Raw genomic sequence first — 14,291 nt, forward strand, 5'->3', positions numbered from 1 at the left:
TAGGCAGCTTTTCTGCTACTGTGGCTAAAAGGGCCCAATCAGAACAACTATAGAGGAGGAAGAGTTGATTTGAGGGCTCATGGTTTCAGGACAGGCAGGCTCCATTCCTTGGGGCTCGAGGTGAGGCAGGCCATCATGGCAGAGAGTGTGGCAGAGGGAACCAGCTCACATGATGATTAGGAAACAGAGTTCTCCACCCTCCAGATACAAATAGCCCCCAAGCCACACTCCAGGTCCCACCTCCTCCAACCACACACTATGACTTCACTTACCACTCAATTCCTATCAGGAGATTAATTCACGGATTGGGTTCAGACTCTCACAACCCCATCATTTCTCCTCTGAACCTTCTTGCATTGTCTCACATGTGAGCTTTTGGGGGACCCCTCACATCCAAACCAGAACATAGTGTTTGCATTTAACCTACACACATCCTCCCACATACTTTAAATTATCTCTAGATTATTTATAATACCTAATACAACATAAATGCAATGCAAATAGTTGTTGCACTGTATATTGTTAAGGGAATAATGATAAGGAGCAAAGTCTATCCAGGTCCAGTACAGATGAAACCATTGTAGGCCTAACTACATTTTGATCTGTGATTGATTGAATCTGGATAGAGAACCCGTGCATATGTGGGGTAGGCTGTATAAGGAAAGGGCCTCTTGGGCCTAATCCCATCATGGTTACCATATTCTGTGGCTAGAAGCAATTCCAAGGTCTGTCTGCATTCTAGGGGAGTGCATTATCCACGGGTGTGGCTCATTGGGGGTTGCCTGAAAGTGTATGTGCCTAGTGTATGTATATCTTTAAATTTTTATAATGAATTATTATTGCTTTTCTCATGGAGATAAATACTCATTTTGCACCTAATATTGTGAATCCTTTTTTAAAGGAGGGGTCCCTCAAATCAGTAAGCATCAGGCTACAACCTGTATCTCCTTCTGGGTCACACCACCTGTATCTTACAGTGGGACATTTTTGTGGTCAATGCCTACTTCTTTTTATCTTAAACTAGGTGCTGAAGTGGGTAAATCTGGCAGACTCTGCTAAATATACTTCAAACATTTTTGCTTAGAAGGAGAGAAGTTGAGAACTCTGCCGTGGAAATTTTTCTTGTTTGCTTTTGTTGATAACTTGTAAATTGCTTTTTAAAACTTACATATTCTTCTTTTGTAAGAAGGGGAAAGAGTGAGGAAGGAGTTAGGATGAGGGGGAAAGGTTAGAAATGCAGTTGTTAACAGAGGTGGGGAAGAGGCTTTTTTCTGTCAGAGGATATTCAGCAATGCCTGGAGCCAGTTTTAGTTGTCACTACCAGAGGGAGAGTACTACTGGAAGGTAGGGGCCTCTTGCCTCAGCCTCCCAAGCCACTGGGATTATAGGGTGCACCACCGCACCCTCTGATAATTCTTTGTTGTGGGGCTGTCCTATGCATGGTAGCATGATCAGCAGCATTGGGAGTTCAAAACCAGCTTTAGCAAAAGCAAGGCACTAAGCAACTCAGTGAGACCCTGTCTCTAAATAAGATATAAAAAACAGGGCTGGGGATGTGGCTCAGTGGTCGAGTGCCCCTGAGTTCAATCCCCAGTACAAAAAAAAATTAACCATCATAAAATATCAGTGCTGCTGTTGAGAAACCTTTCTGGGACTGTCTTTATCCATTTTCTGTTGCTCTAACAATAGCTGTGACTGGGAAATTTGTAAAGAAAAGAGGTTTATTTTGGCTATGGGTCTGGGAATCCAAGAGCATGGTCCTGCATCTCCTTGGCTTTTGGTGTGGGCCATGTGCTGCTGCATGCATGGTGGAAAGCAGATGGGCAAGCAGGAATATGTAAAGAGACGAGGGTACAAAGTAGCCAGGTGTTGTATGACAACCCACTCATGGTAACTAACCCACTCTTGTAGGAACCACTTTGTTTCCTTTGTGAGGGTGGATCCCTCAGGGTCTAATTGCCTTGTAAAAGTGCTGTCAGCTTGCAATACCATTACATTGGCAACCGGATTTCAGCATGAGTGTTGGTGGGGACAAACCATATCCAAATCATAACAGAGCTGTGGCTGATCAGAGAATGGAGACTCCTACAGTGCAGGTAATTGAGGGCCTCGGGATGCCAAATCCAAGGGCAAGTTCAGATACAGAGTTCTAGTCCTCTGTGAGACTAGGACCTATTTTACAGCTCAATACTGCTGCTGACACCATAGGAGACTAAGAAAGCCCGGTCTGGGAGTGTGTGTGTGTGTGTGTGTGTGTGTGTGTGTGTGTGTGTAGAGGGGAGGGGAAAGATGCAGAAGAACAAGAGGTTTTTTTTTTCCTGTCCTTCATAAAGACAAGGGAAACTATGCTTTGCCTTGGTCTGTTTTTCTTGTGGGCTAACATTATTTGAAGACCAGAAAGTAGTGGTTATTGAAGAAATGGCAAAATAAAATCAGGACAGGGAAAGAATAGAAGTGATGTGTATCTGGGGGAGTCTTTGATTGATTTTCTAATGCTGTTGTGTAGTACACTTGAAATGTGGCTAGTGATGACTGTATTAGCAAGCTAGCTCTGGGATCATAATTTGCTTAGTAACTCAGTAATTGTAATTTGCTTACTAAAAATTTCTTATTTTTCTTCTTTAATGTAACAGAGACTAGGGAAAAGAGGATGTTGATGGGAGTTAGGATTCAGAATACTTGTGGCTATTATGCACTTGAAATGTGGCTATAGGCTACAATATTGGGCAGGATAGTTCTAGAGTCATAATTTTAGAGCTTGAGGAGACCCTATCAGTGATTATTAACCATAGCTTGAAATACACTCTCCTTTATTCAGAAGACTTTTTTTTTTTTTTTTTAATCTGGAGTTGAGAACGAGGCCTCCATTTCCAGTATGCTGTCTGACGTGTGGCCAGTTGTGATAACTCCTACCTGAGAGATCACGAAGCCAGCTAGATTTCACAGAGACGGACACCGAGGCTTTTGCTCAGGGGCCAGCTAACTAACACCATGAAATTTTTTGTGAAACTTGGACTATGGAAGGAGCCAGTCTATTCCTTTCTAGAGTCTCACTTTGACAGTAATTAAAGGGAACTGCCAGTGGGGCTGATCGGAGATCGTAACTTTTTAAGCCCTGGCCTAACACACTTGAAGATTGTGTTAGTAAATTTCTGTCACTGTGACAGGTACCTGAGATGATAACTTGATAAAGAGAAAATGTTTAAGGTTTTAAGGTTTTCATCCCTGGGATCAGTTGGCCCTGCTGTTGTTGGCCTGTGACAAAGCACCCATCCTGGCAGGAGTGCCTGGCAGAGAAAGCTACCCACTTCATGGCTGGGGTATGAGAGAGAGGGAGAGGGAGGGAGGGAGGGAGAGAGAGAGAAGTCCCTTCAGGGGCACTCTCCCACCAACCTGCAGGCGTCCACTGGGCACCACCTCTTAAAGGTCTACTGCCTCCCATGTGGCTCCTAGGACTGGGGACAGAGCCTTCAACACATGGGCCTTGGGGGATATTCCAGGTCCAAACCATAGCAAAGATGTTTAGCTTTTTCCATGAAAGTGAGGTTGGGGTGAGGATGCTTTGGCAGCAGCCACTTCAGACTCAGTCTCCCCAAAGTCTCCCTAGACTTGGCTCAATAAGAAGGGGTGTGGGGGCTGGGATTGTGGCTCGGGTGGAGCACTTGTGAGGCCCTGGGTTTCATAAATAAATAAAGGCACTGTGTCCATCTATAACTAAAAACAAAAAATAACTATAAAATGTTAAGGGGGTGCGGGGAGAAGGGGTGTGTGTGAATGTGTCTTGGACCTGTGCATCTTGGGCATCTGAAACTGAACCACACGAAGCTTTGCAGGCCAGTAGAGGACGAGTATGGTTCATATTAACAGAGACTTTGGTGATTTTCTGATTCTACCTGAAAAATGTAAACATCAGGGTTGCGATAGAATGTTCTAATAATACCAGGCTTTACTCAGTGCAGAGCTATGCGGGTATGTCTGAAATTCAGACTTCTGGTGTCAAAGGATCAGTGAAACTGTGGCGGCTTTCTTCTTAGAAGCTCAGAAATGCCCAGTTGAGATGTTTATGGTGATATGCAGAGATTCTGAGTGATGGAGGAGTGGTGGTTTTGTCTTTTTGGGATCATGTATTTGTCTCTTTGGAAAGTTAAAAGGACAGATACTGTTGCAAAGCATAGGCAAGTTTTCACATTATAATTACTAGTATGAAGTTAAGAGAACCCAGGATTAAAATATTTTAGGATTTTTTTTTTTTTTGTACTGGGGATTGAACCCAGGGTCTTGCACATGCTAGGCAAGCACTCTACCACTGAGCTATATCCCTAGCCTACTATTTTAGGATTTTTATTTTTAGATTTAAAATAATTTGAACTGGCAGCCATTAATTAATAATATAAGGTATTTTTAGGAGTGTTCTTTGAAGGAACCTTAAATTCTGTTGATATTTGCAATTCAGTTTTTAGATTATAAATTTTTCTTACAACTTTGAGTATAATTCACATAGCATGAAAAGCAGTCTGTTAAAGTGTATAATTCACTTCTTTTGTATGTTTATGCAGATGTGTAACATTCACCATTGTCTAAGTTTCATCACTCAAGAAAAAAGCCCTGTGTATTAGCAGTCACACCCATTACTACTTCCTCCTCTCCTGCCCCTGGCCTCTCGCAACCACTTTCTGTTTGTGTGGATTTACCTAAATGGAGTCACACAATATCGCCTTCATGACTTTCTCCTAGCATCGTGTTTTGCAAGTTCATCCCTGTTGTAGCATGTAACAGTACTTATTCCTTTTTTGGTATATTAAGAACTATGTAATGTTTTGAACAACCAACAATAAAATAAAAATAAATAAATAAATAAATAAATAAATAAATAAATAAATAACATTAGTAAAATAAAAAAAATTGTGATAAGATTCACATAAAACTTCCTCTTTTAGCTGGGCACAGTGGTGCACGCATGTAATCCCAGTGGATGGGGAGGCTGAGACAGGAGGGTTGAGGTTCAAAGCCAGCCTCAGCACACCAAGATGCTAAGCAACTCAGTGAGACCCTGTCTCTAAATAAAATACAAAAAAGGGCTGGGGATGTGGTTCAGTGGTTGAGTCCCCTTGCAATCCCCAGAACCCTCCCCACTACCCCACAGGAAAAAAAAAAACTTCCTCTTTTAAAGTGTAGAATTTAGTGATATCTAGAATATTCACAGAGTTGTACAACCATCACCAGTATCTCATTCCAGAACATTTTCCTCACCCCACATCCACTAGGAGTCATTTCCTATTCTTTATCCCTCCAGCCCGAGTACCTACTTACTATCTACTGTCTAATCTACTTTCTATCTCCAAAGATTTGTCTGTTCTGCATAGTTCACATAAATAGGCTCATACAATATGCGGTCTTCTGTGTTGGCCTTTTTTGACTTAGTAGAATTCGACAAGGTTCATCCAAGTTGTAGCATGAATTGAAACTTCATTACTTTTTTTTTTTTTTGGTATTGGGGATTGAACTCAGGGGCACTCAATCACTGAGCCACATCCCCAGTCCTTTTTTGTATTTTATTTAGAGACAGGGTCTCACTAAGTTGCTGAGGCTGGCTTTGAATTTGCAATCCTCCTGCCTCAGCCTCCCAAGTTATTGGGATCACAGGTACCGGTCTACTTCATTACCTTTATGACTGAATAATATTTCATTGTTTGGATAGGCCACATTTTGTTTTTCCAACAATTGAGGGACATTTGGTTGTTACTGCTTTTTGACTCTTATGAGTAAGTTGCTATGGACATGGGTGTTCAAGATGAAAACATCTTAAATTCCTTTGAGTGTATACCTGGGCAAGTAATTGCAGAGGCATGTGATTACTCTATTATAATTGTTTGATGAACTGCCAATCTGTTTTCCATAGTACCTACACCATTTTCCACTCTTACCAGCAATATTTGAGGGTTCCAGTTTCTCCATATTCTTGACAATTGTTATTGTCCCCCACCCTTCTTCTTTTTTTTTTTTTTTTTTTTTGGTACTGGGATACTTTACCAATGAGCTACAGCCCAAAACCTTTGTATTTTTTGAGATAGTCTTGCCAAGTTGCTTAGGGTCTCATGAGTTATTGAGATTGGCCTGAAACTTTCGATCTTCCTGCCTCAGCCTCCCAAGTAGCTAGGATTTCAAGCATGTACCACCATGCCCAGCTTGTTGTCTGTCTGCGTATTACAGCCATCCTGTGGTTTGAAGTGGTGTCTCATTGTGGTTTGACTTATGTTTTCCTGATGGTGAGTGATGCTGAGCATCTTTTCATGTGCTTATTGCTCTTTGTTTATCTTCTTTGGAAAATTGTGTATTTAGATTCTTTGCGCTCTCTTCCCCTTTTTTTGGTCCTGAAGATTGAGCCCAGGGCCTCTACCATTGTGTTCTACCATTGAACTACATCATCATATTGCCTGGTTTTTTTTCAGACTTTTTTTTAATTGTAGGATACCTTTATTTATTCATATGTGGTGCTGAGAATCAAAACCAGTGCCTCACATGTGCCAGGCGAGTGCTCTACCACTGAGCCACAGCCACAACCCCCCCCCCTTTTCCTGTTTTTAATTCGGTTATCTCTTTTTATGATTGAATTTCCAGAGTTCTTTATGTATTCTAGAAATAATCCCCTTAATAGACATGTGATTTACAAGTATCTCTCTTTCTCTGGGTTGTCTCTCACCATCTTGACAGTGTCCTTTGAAGTCTGAAAAATTTTAATTTCAGTGAAGACCGGTTTACCTGTCTTTTTTTTTTGTTACTTGTTCGTTTGGTATCATATTGAAGAATACATTGCCAGATACTAGGTCATGAAGATGTACACTTGTGTTTTCTTCTAAGAGTTTATAATTTTAATTTTTTGATCTATTTTAATTTTGGTATGTGGTATGAAGTAGGGGATCCAGCTGTACCAGCACCATTTAATTTTTAAAAATACATTGTCCTTAACTTAGTTTATTATTTATTATTTATTTTTTTTTCTCTTAACATCATTGTCAATCCCTATTTTCATCCCAGTGCCGGTGAAGACAAAGATGAAACCAAACTACAACTTCTTCAATAATTATCACAACACACTGTATAAACTGATGCATCAATGAATAATAACTCAACAAGTAATGCTCAATCACTGAGTCGATTTATTTTGGGAGGAAATGGACATATTGATAGATTCCTCCACTTTGAACTGCTTACAAAACTTGCCTGGACTATGTATCACTTGTATGCATTGTGCTCTATCTGTTGATGCAGCGAACTATGGCAGTGCTGGAGTATCTTTGCTGATGTGTCACCAGTGATGCAATTTTTCCTAAAGAGCCGTCTATTGACTTGATGTCGTGGCATTTCTGTATCCTCCTCCCTTCTACTAGTGATGGTCTAATTTTGGGGGCCAACTGAGGTGAGGCAAAGAACTTCACCCCCCCACCGGCACCAAGGTCAAATTTGGGGGCCAACAGAGGTGAGGCAAAGAACCTCACCCTCCCACTGGTGCATAGGCCTATCCACAGGTATGGCTATATGCTGGATCGGTAGTCAGTGACGGGTATGATTCAGTTGCAGTGGTATCAACCTAAGACAGGAGGCTGACGCCTAGAGGTCAGTTTTCCGATGACAGGTAAGAACCATATGTTGAATTGGACATACCTAACAGGCACAGTCCCTAGCCACATTGCCTGTTGCTTAATTAAACAGAAGGGGGCAGATGCTAGGAGCCACAAGCAAATAATATGATGCATGGCACTTTCGGTTGTAAGGGGACGCCAGCTAGCCACTGAGATGATATGATTATGTTAAGATTTACATTCATATGGAAATTGGACTCCTGCTGTTCACCTTGGCTTGCTATGGGACTCCTGGAGAGTTCCCATTGGTTGGGGAAGGATAGTAGGAGGGAATTCGGGGGGAGGTGGGGGGGGCCGTTCTGGTAGACGCGCGCGTGGGTGGACCGGTTTTTGGCTTGCCGGCGGAGTATTGGCGGCTTTTTCAAAAATAAAGTTTTGTTCCTGCTTGAGTGGCTCGTGATTCTGTGCCCAGCCAGACTGAGGCAATTTATTATTTATTATTGTCCTTAAACTTAGTTTATTTCTTGATTTTTAGAATCATTAAGATTACTTATTTTATACACACCAATATAAAGAAAATAGCTTTGGAATAATATCATTATTACTAAACAATACAACTACTGAGAGGAAGTTTCATATTTGACTTTTTTGTCCTTATTTTTTTTTTAAATATATATTTTAGATATTGATGGACCTTCATTTTATTCATTTATTTTTATGAGGTGCTGAGAATCGAACCTAGTGCCTCACACATGGAAGGCAAGCGCTCTACCACTGAGCCACAGCCCCGGCCCTCCTTAGGTTTTTTTTTTTTTTTAATGGGATGCATTTTTTCACGATACTCTTCTAAAGTCTCATAAATTAATTAAGTTATTTTTCTGTGTGTCTTCACTAGCAAATGAATATTCAGGTAGGCTCATTTGCTTCGGTTTTTCTGTTTAACAGCTTTCAATTCTGTCGGTCCTTTCAAGGTGCCTTTTTGGCAAATGCCTACATACGTCAAGTTGCTCTCCCTGTTTCCTTGGAGCTCTGGTGCCTGGCCGCACAGTATCTCATGTGAAATCCTGTCACTGGGCATTTGGGAAGTTTTTAATCTTCTGCAGTTACACTCAGTGCCACAGTGAATTACTTGGTATATTCTTGTGCAGGCTTTCTGGAGCTTAGATTCCTAGAAGCAGGATAGCTAGGATGGGGTAAGGAATTTTTCTTATTTTATCAGCTGTTGACAAATTTTTCCCCAGGGGAATTGTCCTGTTTTCCATTTCTGCTCGAAATGTACGAGAGTGCCTTTCCCCTAAAGTATGTTGTCAGACTTTTGGAATTTTGCCAACTGGTTGGTAAAAAATGATGTCTCAATGTAGTTTTAATTTTCACTTTTTAAAAAAAACTAGTGAGGATGAACATCTTTTTATGTGTTTAGCACCGGGTATCTATTTTTTAGTGAATTGTTTATGTCCATTGCCCACTTTTCCCTACTGTCAATATTCTTCCTCTGTTTCTGGGAACTCTTTATATATTAAAGACATTAGGTCTTGTACTATGGATTCAAATAATTTTTCCCTGTATGTCATTTGCCTATGTTTATGGTATATTGTGCTAGCTCTGCTAAAACTTTTTTTAAACAATTTTTTTCTCTTAATTTAAAAATTTTTTTAGTTGTAGATGGACACAATACCTTTATTTATTTAATATTTATTTTTATATGGTGCTGAGGATTGAACCCAGTGCCTCACATGTGCTAGGCCAATGTTCTTCCACTGAGCCACAACCCCAGCCCTACTTTTTCATGTAGTCTAATTTATCAGTTTTTTCCAACATCACTTCTGGATTTTGAATCTTAGTTAAGAAGGCCTTCTCTACTTCAAGGTGGTAAAAGGATTTCACCCATTTTTTTTTCTTCTAGTACTTGAGCGGTTTTCTTGTTAACATTTAATCTCTGACCCATTTGGAGCTTTATCGTATTGTAAACCTCTTGCCAAATTACTTTTCAGGTGATTTTTAAATTTCTGTTAATTAGAAAAAGAACTCCCATTTCTCACATTTCCTAGTGATCTATCATAATTTCATGCTGTACTGACAATAATAGTGCCGAGTGTTCTGCTTTGTGTTTGGTTTTCTCATCTGTAAATGGGAACATCTGCCCCTGTTGTTTCCAGTCAAAATAAAAAATAGTTGAACATAGCTAAAAAGAAGTGAGGTTTTATATAATGCTATATAACGTTATTTTATTTTATGCTGCCTTTTATGTGGTGTGATAATTACAGGTACCCACTGAGTACTTAAGTGATTATAAGCAAAGTACTTAGATATCAAATTTTATTTGGGGGCAGCTTTTCTTCTCCTTAACGTCTTGCTAATTGCTGATAATGCTGTGTATCTCCCCAGTTTGTGGAAGACTATGAGCCCACCAAGGCTGACAGTTACAGGAAGAAGGTGGTCCTGGATGGGGAGGAGGTGCAGATCGACATCCTGGACACTGCCGGGCAGGAGGACTACGCAGCCATCCGTGACAACTACTTCCGCAGCGGGGAAGGGTTTCTGCTGGTGTTCTCCATCACCGAGCGCGAGGCCTTCACGGCCACGGCCGAGTTCAGGTGGGTTTGAGATGAAACAGCCCTTCCCCTCTCGCGCCTCACACTTAGAAGGAGCCTGGGGCTTGGCCAAGGAGGAGCAGGTGGAGCTTGTTACTAGGGAGCACTCTGCCCAAAGAGTTTTCTAGGACTTTCTGAATCTCCACGCACTGGAGGCCACCATTGTCATCTCTCTAGGTTTTCCTGTTCTAGATTTCTGCAAGTGAAGTATCTGAAGGATCTTGTCTCTGACCGAGGATGAAGCTACTCCATATCCTCAAGAATGTATCTTTGTTCATATAAATCCTGAGACAGTGATAAGAGTTAGCTGTCTTTGATTTTTAAAATAATTTTACTTATAAATGACAATTTTGATCTATTTTGGTGTTTATGAGACATGGGGAGACAATGAATAGTGTGAGTCAGAGTGACCATTTGTTGCCACTTCGAGGGAAGGACCCGGCTGGTGCCAGACTGTGATTAGACCTGGTCTGAATGAATCTTCCATGCCACTTACCAGCTTTTGATCACGGGCAAATTTACTGAGCATCCAGAAATTATTTCTTTCTCTAAAAATGCAGGTGTTATTGGAGAAATGAAATGAAACTGTGCATAAGACTGAATTCCATTCTGGTAGGAACTGCAAAATCTGTCATGTCCCTGGCCCCCTCACAGTGCATTCATATGACATGTGGCCTATATGGTGGGATATTTACAAAAAAAAAAAAAAAAAAGGGGGAACATTTATTTTGATGGTTTATTTCATGGTTTCAGAGGTTTCAGTCCATGGTTGCTTGGCTCTGTTGCTTTTGGGCTTCTGTAAGGCAGTACATTGTGGTGGAAATTCATGGCAAAGGGAAGCTGTTTGTCTCATCCCTGCCAGGAAGCAAAGAGAGAGAGAAGGGACTGTGGTCCCAGAATGCTCCCAGTGACCTAATTTTTTCCCATGAGGCTCCTCCTCCTAAGATTCCACCATCTCCTGATGGCCCAGGCTTGGGGGACAGCCTTTGAGCATGTGGGCCTTGGGGGACAGCGAAGATGCAAACCATAATAGTATCCAGATGGTATTTGAAGAACCATAACCACAGTCTAACAGGAAAGAAGTAAAGAGATAAGAAAATAAAACCCAAGTAATTCTTTCTTTAACAAGTTCTGATTAGAAAGTAAGATAATCAACCAAAGGTGAAATGAGGCCACTAAACATCAGCCTGAGATTTGAAAGAAAGCATCAGTGAGCCAGGAGGCCTGGAGGGGTAATCTCAGGTGGTCCAACAGAGAGAGTGGAAGGAATGAGGTAGGACTTCGATTGTACAGAGTCGGATGTCCCAGGGCTCTGAAACTGTGTGTGTGTGGAAGTAACTGGCTAGAAGACAGGGACTCGCTCTGAGAAGTCTTATTAATTCTTAGCCTTGTCAGACATACTTGGAGGTTTCGATATTGGATCACAGCCCATGCATTCATAATTGTGTTTGCCTCTATGTAGACCTGTTTCCGTGCTCTCTTGAGGATGAAGCAGGACAGAAGTACACACTGTCTTATTTTCTTCCCTGTGCTGAGCCTTTGATTTCCCATTGCTCTATAGCTCACCAAGAAGGGACGTGCTGAATGGTAGCAGCGTCATCTCCACAGGACAGTTTCCCTTTGTCTTGTTCCCTTTGGGTCACCACATGCAGGGAACATTCATGTGTCCTCACAGACTTACAGCAAGCCTTGCTTCACTGTGGAGGGGGCTTTGGTGATTATGTGGGAAGAGGGGTTCTTAGAAGAAAAAAGGATAGATGAATCCCTGAAGCAAAAAAGAAAGGGAAGGTGGCTCTCCTGACTTGAGCTCTGGACGTTGAGATACACTCCTCGGAGCTCTCTGGGTTTCTCATGCCTTCTGGAAACAGAGGAAGGGAGGTAAATCTTCCAAGCCCTGGTGTTAACTTCAGTCACTGAGGTCTGTTAGCAGTTTTAAACCATAGCATCTCTGTATTCATCTTCTAAATGGAAAGGCCCCAGCATAAAATGAAACATTCTTCCCTGAAACTTCCTGGACAGTATCTTACAGCTGAGAGAGTGAGTGGGTCATAAGATTTCAGAACTTGATGCTCCCATTCTTGGAGCAGTAGGTTGATTAATCAGGTGTTTATGCCCCTGCAGAACCAATAAGCCAGGAGTGTATCAGTTTTTTACTCTTATAGTTTATATCTGTTGCAACTTCTAAGTGTATTATGTTCTTTTTAAATTTTTTTTGTGGGGGGGGGCAGGTAACCAGGGATTGAACCCAGGGGTGCTCCACCACTGAGCCACATCCCCAGCCCTTTTTATATTTTCTTTTTTTTTTAATTGGTTGTTCACAACATTACAAAGCTCTTGACATATCATATTTCATACATTAGATTGAAGTGGGTTATGAACCCCCGATTTTACCCCAAATGCAGATTTCAGAATCACGTCGGTTACACATCCACAATTTTACATAATGCGCTATTAGTAATTGTTGTATTCTGCTACCTTTCCTATCCCCTGCTATCCCCCCTCCCCTCCCCTCCCATCTTCTCTCTCTACCCCATCTACTGTAATTCATTTCTCTCCTTGTTTATTTTCCCATTCCCCTCACAACCTCTTATATGTAATTTTGTATAGCAATGAGGGTCTCCCTTCATTTCCATGCAATTTCCCTTTTCTCTCCCTTTTCCTCCCATCTCATGTCTCTGTTTAATGTTAATCTTTTCTTCCTGCTCTTCCTCCCTGCTCTGTTCATAGTTGCTCTCATTATATCAAAGAAGACATTTGGTATTTATTTTTTAGGGATTGGCTAGCTTCACTAAGCATAATCTGCTCTAGTGCCATCCATTTCCCTGCAAATTCTATGATCCTTTTTATATTTTATTTAGAGACAGGGTCTCCCTGAGTTGCTGAGAGCCTCACTAAGTTGCTGAGGCTGGCTTTGAGCTCACAGTCCTCCTGCCTCAGACCCTTGAGCCACTGGGATTACAGGTGTGCATCACTCCCAGTGCATCAACGTCCTTGACTACTGTTCAAATGCAGGTTATAACAAAGCGGCTTCGAGGTGATTTTCAACATCAACTTTTCCTTCTTTTCATTTATCTTAAAATATTTGATATCTGGCACTTAAACTGCCTGTATGGAAACTTTCAGGAATATTTTTAGTATTGTGAAATGTTGCTCTGTCATATAAATATCAGTACAGAACTCCACAAAATTGTTTCAGAGGGGACTCTTTTTGGAATGTGGTAGTAGAAGTGTCCCTACTGATGCTGGGACTGTGGCTCTGTGGTAGAGCACTTCCCCCAGCATGCATGAGGCCTTGGGTTCCATCCCCAGCGCCCAAAAAGTGTCCTATTGGAACAAAATAGTGGGAGTAGAATATTTAAGTTTTTAGAAATACTTGGTTTTGATTACTACTTTTAGGTAGGTGATTAATTTTAGTATAGGTAAAATTGAATGTGCTACATATATTTTTTTTTTAGAGAGGACATTTTGAAATACTTTTCCCTAAGCTTTAAAGTACTTTATTTTCGTTTTTTCACTACAGTGGAAAAATGATGTTCATTGGAATATGACTACTGCCTAATGTAACTATCTTAATTCTGTTGCCTGGAACATTTGCTGTGTCTAAGTGGAAACTGTGGGTGGGATGAACATACAGTTGGTCCTCCATGTCTGTGGGTTCCACATTCTTGGATCAAAAATGTTAGTTAGGGGGCCGGGATTGTGGCTCAGTGGTAGAGTGCTTGTCTGGCACATGTGAGGCCCTGGATTCGATTCTAAGCACCACATAAAAATAAATAAATAAAATAAAGGTATTATGTCCAACTATACCCAAAAAATAAATGTTAAAAAAAAAAGTTAGTTAGGCCTGTGATGGTTGTTCCTGTCCTGAACATGTGCAGGCTTTTTTTCCTTATTTCTCTTCCCTGAACACTAGAGTCTAATGTTCATTTTGCATAATATTTACTCTGTATTAGGTTTTTAAATTAATCGAGACAGAATTTAAAGCATATGGGAGGATATGCGTCAGTTATATGCAAATACCGTGCCATTTGATATAAGGCACTTGAGCCTCTGTGGAGTTGGGTATCCTCAGTGTCCTGGAATGAATGCCCCTTGGGTACTGAGGGACAGCCATATGCAC

The 14,291-nt window shown here is 41.1% G+C and overlaps 1 protein-coding gene across 2 annotated transcripts in view; it reads left to right on the forward strand.

Annotated features, from left to right (window-relative positions):
• Positions 1-14,291, forward strand: part of RALB (RAS like proto-oncogene B) — a 43,015-nt gene that overhangs the window by 24,649 nt on the left and 4,075 nt on the right. For both annotated transcript variants that reach the window (XM_081260789.1, XM_081260788.1), the window contains exon 3: positions 9,966-10,174. In XM_081260789.1, coding sequence (XP_081116915.1) covers positions 9,966-10,174 — 209 coding nt within the window. The remainder of the gene's footprint in view (positions 1-9,965; positions 10,175-14,291) is intronic.

This window comes from Spermophilus citellus, assembly GCF_964194105.1.
Source record: "Spermophilus citellus genome assembly, chromosome: 11".
Lineage (NCBI taxonomy): Eukaryota > Metazoa > Chordata > Mammalia > Rodentia > Sciuridae > Spermophilus > Spermophilus citellus.